General features: G+C 48.8%; 1 protein-coding gene across 1 annotated transcript; it reads right to left on the reverse strand.

The window, feature by feature from the left end:
• Positions 1 to 666: 666 nt before the first annotated feature.
• On the reverse strand, positions 667 to 6,413 carry RTL6 (retrotransposon Gag like 6). The gene is made up of 2 exons (XM_023222153.1): positions 6,075 to 6,413; positions 667 to 5,841 (listed from the first exon to the last, which is right to left on the reverse strand). The coding sequence occupies exon 2, from the start codon at positions 5,575 to 5,577 to the stop codon at positions 4,858 to 4,860; it is 720 nt and encodes a 239-aa protein (XP_023077921.1). The 5' UTR covers positions 5,578 to 5,841; positions 6,075 to 6,413; the 3' UTR covers positions 667 to 4,857.
• Positions 6,414 to 12,320: the final 5,907 nt, after the last annotated feature.

Genomic DNA, 12,320 nt, shown 5'->3' on the forward strand with positions numbered 1-12,320 from the left:
ATCACATGCTTTTTCCACGTCATCTCAAGGGTACAGTGGGGCTTTCAGAGGCGCCATGGCATATGCGCTCTTGCAGGTTAAGCACAGCAGGTAGGAGGCTCCCACTGTCTTCTATTCAGCCAGACCTTACGGGCATTTGCAAAAATGTCTTCTTCAACGCTTCTCCTCACTAATGTTTGGTTTTGGAAAATATAGTTTTTTTTATTTAAAATGTTATTTGTGTTTTTCTTTTCCAAATAATTATTTTAAAACTTTGTTTAAATTTATAATATGATAAATATTGATGGATAAAACCTATATAAGCAAAAGCTCTTTGAGGCCCTCAGTGAGTTTGGATAGTGCAAGGGGACCCTGATACAAAATGTGTGAGAGCTGGCCTTGGCCTGTGAGCTCTGCAGTGCGGACTGCTGGATCCATGTGCAGATCCCAGGGCGTTGCAGGTCCATTGGAGTAACTAATTCAACAAATGTGTACTGAGTACCTATCATGTGCCAGGCATTGTCATAGGTGCTAGTGCTATGGCCATGAACAAAACAGAATCTACCTGCCTGCCTTGTGTTCTTGTCTAGCAGACACAGTGCTGTGGAGACAGACTATGTATGTCAAAATTTCAATAAAATAAAACACACACGCTATGTAAAACCCCAGAAACAGCTGCAGCAAATATGACACACACCAGGTTAATATCTTTAATATATACCGAGCTCATAGAAATTTATCAGACCCCAGAAGATACAGCAAAGGACACTGACAATCCACAAAAGAGGAAATACAATCGCTTCACATGAAAGATGCTCAACCGTGCTAGAAATCAGTGAAATGCCAACTGAAACACAATGCTATGTTTTCATTATCAAATTAGCAAATATTTAGCCAGATAATTCCCAATACGGGCAAGACGGACATGTTTATCCTTGCTGGTGGCAGTGTAAGGGGATACAAATGTTTCTGGAAACCATTCTGTCAATATGCAGTAAAAGCCTCAACGGTTTTCATATTCTTCAGTTCAAGAATCCCGCCTCTGGGAGTCTACACTAAAAAAATAACTTGACATTGGGAAACAGCGTGTGCACAAATATTCATCAATTTATAAATGAAAAATCAGTAACAGCATTAGCGATCGGCAACTGGCACGATGGTCCATCTAGTCGATGGAGGAGTACACAGCCACTCCAAAATAAAGTATTTAGAAATCATAAGGGGAGATGCCCCCGATACGCGAAGTGAAAACAGCTGCATAGAACTGTATCATTACAGAAGACAGCAGCAAAATTATGTTAAAACAAAATGCAGAGAAACTATAGTTGGGGGGGAAAGCCTGAGAGACACCAAAATATGATATTTTACTTCCTTCCTTCCTCTACTTGCAAAAATTTATCTAACATGTGGTTTACATGGATAATGAGAAGACCTAGTAGGTTTGGTGCTTGTGTATGCAAAGGCATGAGGCACACGGAAGTGAAGAGCTGGGTTTCCTCCCATCTCTACCCCATCTGTGCTGTGCCCACTGCCACCCCACCCAACCTCAGGTCCCCAAGAGACCGTGACACGCGGGATGTCTGTTCCACATGGAAGGCCATATTCCCCAATCTTCTCCCCTACTCTGGGGAGCTTCTCCTGTTGGCCCAACAGTCTGCTCTTGCTTCCCTTCCCCAGGAGACCCACCTTGTGCCTAAGTCCCTAAACCAGTGCTCTCCAAGCAGAGATGCCATGAGCCCTACGGCTGTGGTTGCAGATGGAGGCGCCTGTGCTAGGATCTCTTCCCTCTTCCACCCAGAGCTCTGCCCCCAGTCGGTGGCTGCAGCACGGGCCCTTTCGTCCAGTCCCAGGGCTTGTTCCCTAAGTTAACCTCAGCACATGCCCAGCTCAACCCATGTCCCTTCATTCCCCTACAGGCTGGAACTGTCAGGGTGGTGCCCACCCAAGGCAGCTCTGTCTGCCATGACAACAGGAGCTGGTCCTGCCGCACTTTCTGGGTTTTGTTTTCCACTCCTCCTCACTGCTCAATACATACTTACCTGGGGCCAATGAAATAGGTCTTTGCTGTTTCCTAGAAGTCACCAAAATGTTTCAGGACATTAAGTTAGTCCCAGGGTCACACTATACTAGGCCATGGAGTCATCCCTTCACTAACTTCCATCTCCAGTGATGCCCTGGTATGCAATGAAGCTTACTTACCAGAGGGGTACCATGTGGACCAGAGAGCAGTCACAATACAGTCCAAAGATGTCAAAACCATGGAAAACAGAACTTTCCTTCACATGCGCTGTTGAACACTACTGCCTGTCCGTTTCACCAATCAATACCTGTTCTCCTAAAATTTAGAGAAACCATAACCCCAAAATATGTACAAAGCACTCCCTTCCCCTACTTTGTTCTTCAGCCTGATCCCTGGTCACTGAGGTCTCCCTCTGGGGCTGCGCCTCATCCTCCTTAGCTGGAGACTAAGGTATCTTCCACTAGAGCCACCACGGGGTCCTCACCTCTCCAATGTGGGCTTCTTCCAAGTTCAAGTTGAAGGGCAAGCCCCGACCCTCTCTCATCTGCTCCATGTTCCAAAACGCAGGGAGCTATCAAGAAGGTCCTAAGTGCACACCAGCACTCCTCCCAAGCCCACACACATAAGCACCGAGAGAAAAAACACAAACCACCACGCCAAACGAAGGTGGGGCAGCTGCTTGGATTGGGTGCCCATAGGCAGAGGACCCGGCTGCAGGTGTGGACAGCGAGTGTGGATGGTCTTTCCTAGGCAGTTCTGGGGTGTGGGGCAGCACAAGCCTGACACAGACATGGTATGGCTTTTAACAAGCCACTTGGGTAGAGCCAGGGCTGGCGACACAGCAGTGTTCCCACCCTGCTTCCATGCTGGGCTAGGCCACATGGAAACCTTCCAGATGCCTCTTCCCAGGTGCCACTGTACCCCTTCACTTGGGGGCACCTCTGCCTGGCAGGTACTAGTCTTACCAATACAGTTGCTGGAGACAGAACAGAACTGAGCACAAAGAGAAAGTAATCTGTACACCTCCCATTCATGGAATGGTGGCCCCACTGTGTCCTCCCTCCATCCATGCTTAAAGAGCACCATGGTCCCACCTGAACATCCTCAGCTGGAGTCCAGGGGAACCTAAAGCCTGTATTCAGGCAGTTGTTCAGCAGGGCAATTGGGCTAACAGAGTTGATGATGAGTGGGTGGCAGTAGTCTGCGGACCCCAGCAACCACTGAATGTCCTTGCCCTTGCAAGGCAGCGGTTCTTCAGAATCGCAGTCACTTTTCCCAGCATCATCAAAACTCTTAAGAAGCCAGGTCCAAGGACCCAACCTCTGGGGTCCCAAGACACATACATGTCTTTAGGTGGGTGCGGAGGTTGTCCTTCTGCAGTCAAGCCAGGACGCTTCAGACAGGGGCAGATGAGCCCAGGATAAGAATCCCTACGGGCCAGGAGATCATGTCAATACGGTTCATTTGGCATTGAAATATGGCGGAACAGCTCAGTCCAAAGGGCGTGGCCAAACTCAGCCACAAAATGATTTCTTGGTCACCCCGCTGTGAGGAAGGACCAGGTCCTTCAGAAGCAGGACATGCATGCCAGTGCTGCATTGTCACCACACTAAGATGACGACAGTCCACAGCTCTTTGCTTTTACATATGCCACCAAGACCCTGGCTGGGTTGCCAGAGGCAGACACTCCCTGGCCTTAAGTGCTTAAGGATGTTTCCCAAAGGGAGTCTGTTTTCTCTTGGACAAAGGCAGCCCATCTGATTGCCCAGGCATGGGAAGGACATGCTACAAGGTGCCTTTGGAAACCCACAGATGGTGTGTGAGTAGCTGCAGGGCTGCAGTAAAGGCCACATGGCACCTGAATGGAGATGGGAACGGGTCTCAAGCTGGGCAAGGCTTGAGACAATGACAGGGTGTAGAAGCAGGAGTGACTGAGCATCAGCCGATGTGGCACTGCCCATGGAGATTCTGGGCAGCAAAGGGAGTCACTGGTATCCACCCTCAGCCTGCTATGGCCCTCAGGTGTGGGTGTGCTGGAACCTGCAGCCTGATAGACTTGACCAGTGGCTGAGAGTCCACAATGACCTTATTTAGCAGGCAAGTTCCAGATTCCCCAAACTTCTGGCTCGATCAGAACACCAGCAGCTGAAGCCAGGCATTAACAGAGATGCAACACTGGTCCTTCCCAGTGAGAGCAGTGGGGCCTTCCAGACTGCATACTCACGTGCAGAGTGGAATCTGGCCCCCGGAAATGGTAGAACTACACTCCTAGCAGTGACCACTCGACCACTACAGCACGGATGAGGCCCTGCCTGCTGCACTGGGCCCTGGTAGGGCTGGCAGGCATCTTGGGTGGGAAGCCAGACTCCCTCTCCAGGTACACCCATCAAGCCACCAGCCTGGCCAAACTGGCATCTTTCTGTCCAGAGCTCATCAACAGGAACTGGGCAACAAGGTGGGGAGCCGCCAAGGGAGCTTGGAGAGGGCAGAGTAGGAGCCTCCATGAACCAAGTCAGGCTGGGAGGAGTCAGCCCTCGTGGTTTGTCAGCCTGCGGCAGAGTCCCTGTGCCTAAGCAGCAGAGCCGTAGTCACTGAAACAGCCCGGAATGCCTGCAAGAGGGAGACGAGCATGCAGCGAGCGATAGGTACAAAGCTAGCACATAAGAGGAAGCACAGCAAGGTGGGCAACCAGGGCGCCAGGAGGGATGGCAGGAAGATCTCCTTGGGGAACACGTCTGGAGAGGTAAGAAGGGAGGTCTTCAAACAGGGGCGATGCTGTCCTATGGGCATTTCTTCTACACAGCAAAGAGCGTATGCTACCTGGGTGGCTGCAGACGCTACCAAGTGGTGGCGGATTCTTAAAGATTCCGTGCTCGGACAGGCAGGGCTGGCGCTGGACTAGTCCCGTTGGAAGCTGGATGCACTGGGCAAGGCCCCGTGCCCGCAGCGGCCAGCTGACGGCAGAGCATCTGCCTCTCTCGCACGGCCCTGTTAGAGGCAGAAGTCTTCCTGATTTGGGCGCGCCGCGCATGCCTGAGCGGAGACTTGTAGGTTCTCCGCAACTCTGCCAGGAACCCCTGATAGTTGTTGCGCAAGGGGCTGTCAGGTTGCATGTGGGGGATAGCCCACTTCTCCGCCTCCCCAGTCAGTCGAGACACAAGGAAGGCCACGCGCTCGGCCTCACCCGGGAAGCGAGAGGCCTGGAAGATCATGAATCTGTCCATCTGCATCAGGAACCCCGCCAACTGGCCTGGGTCCCCGGAAAAGGGCTCGGGCAGAGAGGTTGGAGGTGTGGTCATGGGTCGAGTCCCGTTTGAAGTAATTGCAGAGATGGGCGGGGTGATCTGCAGAGCCCCCGGGATCCGCGCCCTGGTGCGTAACAAGGTCAGCTCTGCCATCACGCTCTCCAGCATGTTGGTGAGATTGGCCTTCTCTGCCCGCAGGGTGGAGGCCTCCCGCCTCAGCGCTGAGTTGGTGAGGCGCAGGGAGGTCAGGGTGTCAATAACATCATCCACCTGGGCGTTCGGAGACGCTGCCGAGGCCGGGCTTTCAGCTTTGGACGTCTGCGGCTGCACCATGCTGGCTAGAGGTCAGCCACAGACTGAGATCCGCGGGTGGGCCAAGGGGGTGTGGTGACCAGGTGGGCCCCTGTAGAAATGGGGGCAGCGTGGGGTGCACAACGCGAGGGCGCTGCGAGACCCCCAAGCTGAGGGCTCAAGAGAGGGGCACGCGGTGCCAGGCGGGGGCAGGCCCTGGGGACTTCGGCCCCGGTCCCACGCGGCTCCTTTACTGCAGACTTCACGGGCTACGGAGCCGGACGGGCGGCTGGACCTCTCTGGGCCCTGGAGCATTAAGAAAAGATGTTTTTAAGGTTTCAATTGCGACTAGCAGGCAAGACGGTGAGAGGCGGCGTGGAGGGCCCGCGCGTGGGTGGCGAGGCTGCACAAAGCCCCGCGGCGCCCGCCCCGCGCCCGCCCTGGGGAGAACAAAGGGGGGCTGCTCCTCCGCGGTCGCAGGCCTGGGGGCCACCAGAGTGGCGGGGCCGGGCCGGGCAGTGGGCCGGGGGCGCGCGTACCTGGGGTCTCGCGGTTCCTCCGCGGCTCCGTCCGCCGCCGGCCGTGACCAAGATGGCCCGCGCGGGGGACGCGGCCAGGCCGATGAGTCACCGCGCGGCCCGCGGAGAACTGCTTCCCGGTCAGCGCAGCCGGGCGACGGCGCTGGCGATGGCGGCGGGCGGCCTCCGGCAGGTGCAGGGGCCGGGGCCGGGGCGGGGCCGGGGTCGCGGCAGAGGGCGGGTCACCGCCCGGCCTTTGTGCGGGCGGGGCCGACGCGGTGGCGGCGGCGGGCGGGCCTCAGGCGGGCCCCGCTGGTTGCCATGGAGACCGCCTGCTCCCGCGCGTTCGGGATGGCTGTAGCCCCGCCTCCGGAAGTGACGCACAAAGTCCCCGCCCTCCCCCAGTTCGGGCAGCTGCTGCGAGTCCTCCCCAGCTGCCAATCAGGGAAGACTGTAGTTGCTGAGGCGTCTTTATTAGGGCGGGTTCCTGGTGTTCTCTCAGCCATTCCTCCCAAGAGGGCTTGCAAGGCTTTTTTTGTGGTTGTCATTGGGGTTTTTTTTGATAATTTACCGTTCTTATTGTGATTTTTTTTTTTTGTCTTTTTTTTTTTTTGAGACGGGGTCTCGCTCTGTCGCCTAGCCTGGAGTGCAGTGGCGCGATCTCGGCTCACTGCAACCTCTGCCTCCCGGGTTCAAGCGATTCTTCTGCCTCAGCCACCCAAGTAGCTGGGATTACAGGCGTGTGCTGCCATGCCCGGCTAATTTTCGTATTTTTAGTAGAGACGGGGTTTCACCATGTTGCCCTGGTCGGTCTCGAACTCCTGACCTCAGGGGATCCGCCTGCCTTGGCCTCCCAAAGTTCTGGGATTACAGGCCTGAGCCACCGCATCAGACCCTTATTGTGATTTGAATATAAATTTAATGTAACAAATGATGTCAGAGAAGTAAAACTTTATACTACTCAGACTCCCTCCACCTAAAGATAGCAAATAGTAATACATATATATATATATATAAAGTACATATGTGTGTGTGTGTGTGTGTGTGTATATATTACTTTTTTTAAGTCAGGGTCTCACTTTGTTGCACAGGCTGGAGTGCAGTAGCACCATCATAGCTCCCTCCACCTGGAACCCTGTGCTCAAGTCATCCTCCCACCTCAGCCTCCCCAGTAGCTGGGACCACAGGAAGAGGCCAGCACACCCAGCTAAGCAAATAGTAATATTTCTGTAGTTCCATCCAGTCATTTTTCTATGATATGTTCTACAAAATATTAATTTTTATGAATATTTTGTAACCATAATAGCACATTGAATTTTGAGCATTTTCCTATTAAAGATAGCTCAGAAGCATGATTTTCAGTTATTGCCTGTGGTCCATGGAAATCCTGTACCACAATGTATTTAGCCATACCCTTTTCGATAGATCCTTATCTTGTTACCATGCTAAAGTTTTATAAACTACACTTGTATATAAATCCCCACCACTTTCTCTGCTGGGTTCCCCAGGGTAAATACCAAGGAGTGAAGATACCTGGCTGATAAGGTTTGGCTGTGTCTCCACCCAAATCTCATCTTGAGTCCTAACTCCCACAGTTCCCACATCATGGGAGGAACCTGGTGGGAGGTGATTGAATTATGTGGGCGGGTCTTTCCTGTGCTTTTCTTGTGACAGTGAGTCTCAAGAGATCTGATGGTTTTAAAAAGGGAAGTTTCCCTGCACAAGTTCTCTCTTTGCCTGCTGCCATCCATATAAGACCTGACTTGCTCCTCCATGTCTTTCACCATCTGCCATGATTGTGAGCCTCCCCAGTCACGCAGAACTATAAGTCCAATAAACCTCTTTCTTTTGTAAATGGCACAGTCTCGGGTATGTTTTTATCAGCAGCGTGAAAACAGACTAATACACTGGCCAAAGGGTAAGAACTGTTTGATTCCGGGTCTGGATTTCCAGCTTGACCTAGGTGATCCTTCTGCATGGTCAGTTTCAAACTGGCATGACTGGAGAGAAAAGATACTGAGAAATAAAAATAAACATTTAAGCCCCCCAACGAACTGAACAGACGCCTCTTGGCCAGGGGACCCCAGAGAAACCTGGGAAGCCGAGTTCCTGGCCATGATGGGCTGGGAGTTTGGACACACCTCATTAACTGCCCCCACTCCATAACCAATAACCACCATTAGGCTTTCTTCCCTAAGGGTTAAACAGAAACAAGCCCCTTTGAAAGACTTCAGCATTAATACCAACCAACCATCTAACACTGCCCCTCCCTTTTTGTGGCACACAACAACTGACCAGCATTCTTTCCTGGTAAGAGACCACCAACCCTGGAGTGGTTCTGGCCAGGCTGTGGAGGATGTGCAGTGAAAGCTTTTGTGTCCTCTGATCCACCTTTTAACGTTAAAGGGCTGAAAACTCCACCCTCAGATCATGCTAACACTGCCACTTTCTGTAGATGCTACCCATGAAGGGGTATGAAGCTCAGTTGCACATGTGCATATTTCTCTTCTCATAAATATTTATGACTCCTCCTGTAGCTTATTGAATATGTATATTTGGCCACCCTGTTCAACATAAATTCCTGTCTTACTCTTCCAACCCTTGAAGTGCCTGTTTATGGCTTCTGGCCAGAGGCTACACTTCCCAGCCTATTCAAATGGCCACTCTGCAGGATGCAACCTTTTATGAGAAATAAAACTCTCCTTTCCAGGTTTATGAACCTCGTCATTCTTCAGTTAACAATACCCAGCATGCCAGTCTTTTGAGGATGCAGTCTTCAAGGAGACTGAAGCTGGGAACCACCTGCACTCCTTAGGCAGTCCTGGGACAGAGCTGGATTCACTCATACGTACAGTTTCCACTTAAGAGAATTAGGGCATGAGGTTGTTGTTACTGAGCAAGTGGTCTTGCTGCCTGATGCACACAGAAGCCAATAATATGGCACCAGCTTTTGAGAAAAGAAAAGCTTTATTGCAAAGCCGACCAGCAAGGAGAGAGGAGGTGGGCTCAAATCCATCGCCTTGATTTGAGGCGTGGGGCAAGTTTTAAGGAATCAGGTGGCAAGAGAAAGTACTTAGGAATGCTGGCTTTCCAGGGTCTGATTGGAGGGCTTCAAATTTGACCATATGTGGTAATGTATGTTAAAGTAGATTTTAGCCCCAGACCTTCCAGGCTGATGGACCTCCTTGCTTGTGAATGAGTTCTGGTGTTCAAGTTCTGGTCATGTCCCAGTCTTCTTGGTTTTAAGGGGAGGAATCATTGGTTCTGGGTGTTGTTAGAGGTCAAAGCTTTTGTTATGGCACATGCCCAGGCTACATGACTTGCAGTTTTGGGCTCTATTCTACCTAAAAGGCAGCTTGACATTTTGTTATCAACAGGGTAGGCCCAGTTTGGGCTGGTCCCACAACTACAGTATCAGAACTTGGAAAGGATACTTGTACCCCAGTGTGCCAAAGTCACCAGGTGACCAGGTGAAAACTTTGTGACCAGGTGAAAACTTCTAGAGCATGAAGCAAGAGGGAAATAAGGAAGACTGTGTCCTTAAACTTCTTCCATGAGACCTTCCAAATCAGATGGGGGCAGGAGCTGTGTTAACCTTGACTGAAGTCAATGACTTCGAAAACAGAAATGAGCCTGCAGCCTTCTACCCCTCCAAGTTCTTCTAAATACACAGAGGAATGCCATCCACTCCTCGGAGTCCCTCCATCTGTCTCTCTGTCTCTCTAGGCCCCTGGATACCGTGCACATGAGTGAAGTGTCTGCCACAATTCCAAGTGTGGTTGACACCATAAATCTTAAATTCCCAGGTGCATTGAATATAAGGTGTACCCCAGTTTCAGAAATTATAAAACATTTAAAGAAATAAAAATTTATCTGTATTTCACTTTATTTCCAAGGGGAAATTAGATGGCAGTCCATACATTTAGAGCAAAATAAAAATTAATGGAATTTTAAAAATAAAAACAGGAGAAGAATATGTGACTGCTCATCCAGATGAAGCTATGATTCATGCCCTGAGGCGCCTGTCTGGGCTATGAACACAGAACAATAAAATATGCAAAGAAACTATTGAAAGGATATAAGTGGGCTGAAAAAGATAAACAAGATAAACTTCACAATGGTCCAGAAACACAGACTTCTGAGTATTGACATGGGCCTGCTGGGCCCTAGACCTGAGACATAATAGGGACCCAAGGCTGGGAACACAGCCAGGCTTCCTATTTGAAGCCAGGGGATGGGGGACAGAGGAGTCACCCGTATGTCAGGAAAAAGGTCTGAAAAATTGGATTCAGTCATTTCATGGGGGTGGGGTGTGACAGTTTATGTGAAAGTGTGGCCCTGGGGCAAAGGAGAACACAGATGCAGTCTTATTAATCTCCTGCCCCCGGTTTAACAAATAGACCAAGAGGGTCAGGATTCCAAACCACCAACAAAATATATATACACACATATACATATATACATATGTATGTATATATGTATATGTGTGTATATATATAATATACATATATGTGTGTATATATATGTTTCTTTACCACAGACCAGGCATCAAATGGAGCCACCTGAAACTGCTAGATGGGGGAAGGGAGTACCGAGAGAGAAAGAGAGACAAAGTCTTTCAACACAAAATGAGCCTAAGATTCAAAACTCTCAAGCCCATGAAGACACCTTATGCTAAGAATAATAGTAAAGAAAAATCAATAATTATAATGTGAATTAACTCCAGAGGAAATTAAAATAATAAACAGTCTGAAAAAAAGACTTTAAAGTAAGTATATTTGGGATGCTCAGTGAGAACAAGGAAGGAATAATATTTGTGAAAAGAACAGAGTGGGGTCGGGTGCGGTGGCTCACACCTGTAATCCCAGCACTTTGGGAGGCCAAGGCGGGTGGATCACGAGGTCAGGAGATTGAGACCATCCTGGCCAACACGGTGAAACCCCGTCTCTACTAAAAATACAGAAAATTAGCCAGGCATGGTGGCGGGCGCCTGTAGTCCCAGCTACTCGGGAGGCTGAGGCAAAAGAATGGCTTGAACCCAGGAGGCGGAGCTTACGGTGAGCAGAGATCATGCCACTGTACTCCAGTATGGGCGACAGAGCAAGACTCTATCTCAAAAAACTAACAACAAAAAAGGTACTTTTTCACAGGTACCTGATCTGGGTACAATTTGGCTTTTTCTCCACACTCTGTTCTTAAAAAACTTTTATGTTTCAAAGAACATATTAAGAAAACCAAAAGACACCAACCCACAGAATGGAAGAAAATATTTGCAAACTATGTATCTGATGAGAGTCTAATATTCAGAGTGTATAAAGAACTCCTACAACTCAATAATAAAAAGGTATCCTAATAAAAATGAGCAAAGGAGTTGAATAGACATTTCTCTAAAGAAGATATATGAATGACCAATACACACATGAAAAAATGCTCAATATCATAAGCCATCAAGGAAATATAAATCAAAACCACAATAAGATGTCACTTCACCCCCCACCCCCATATTGCCATAACCTAAAAGACAGACAATAACAAATGTTGGTGAATATGTCGAAAAATTGGAAACCTCATGCATTGCTGATGGGAATGTAAAATAGTGCAACTACTGTGGAACATAATTTGGCAATTCCTCAAAAAGTTAAACCACTCATAGGTGTATGCTTAGGTACATTGAAAACATATATCCACACAAAAATTTGTACAAAAATGTTCATACAAGCGTTATTCCTAATAGCTTCCCCCTCCCACGAAAAGGCACCAACCCATATGTCCATCAGTTGATAAATGGACCAATAAAGTATGGTATCACCATACAATGGAATATTAGCAAGCTATAAAAGGAATAAAATATCGATACATACTAAAATATGAATGGACCTTGAAAGCATTGTGCTAAGTGAAAGAAGTCAAGAAGAAAGCCACATATTGTATGATTTTTATTTATATAAAATGTCCAGAATAGGCAAATCCTTAGAGACAGAAAGTTGAGCAGTGATTGCCAGGGTCTGAGAAGAAGGAAGGAAGGAGAATGACTGCTAATGAGTATAGGGTTTCTTTTGAGTGATGAATTGTTCTAGAATTAATATTAATGGCCGCACAACATTGTGGCTATACTAAAAGCTACTAAGTTTATTTAAAATGTTATGGTATGTGAATTATATTTTTGAAAAAATTCAATGGCCATTTATGATCAAAACTCACATAAAAATGAGAATAAATGGGAACTTCCTCAACTTGATAGGAAGTATCTATAAATACCCTATAACT

The sequence above is a fragment of the Piliocolobus tephrosceles genome, chromosome 19 (assembly GCF_002776525.5).
Source record: "Piliocolobus tephrosceles isolate RC106 chromosome 19, ASM277652v3, whole genome shotgun sequence".
Classification (NCBI taxonomy): Eukaryota; Metazoa; Chordata; class Mammalia; order Primates; family Cercopithecidae; genus Piliocolobus; species Piliocolobus tephrosceles.

What these genes read in the sequence shown, in the direction of transcription:
- RTL6 (XM_023222153.1), bottom strand. Translation starts at nt 5,577, where the DNA reads ATGGTGCAGCCGCAGACGTCCAAAGCTGAAAGCCCGGCCTCGGCAGCG.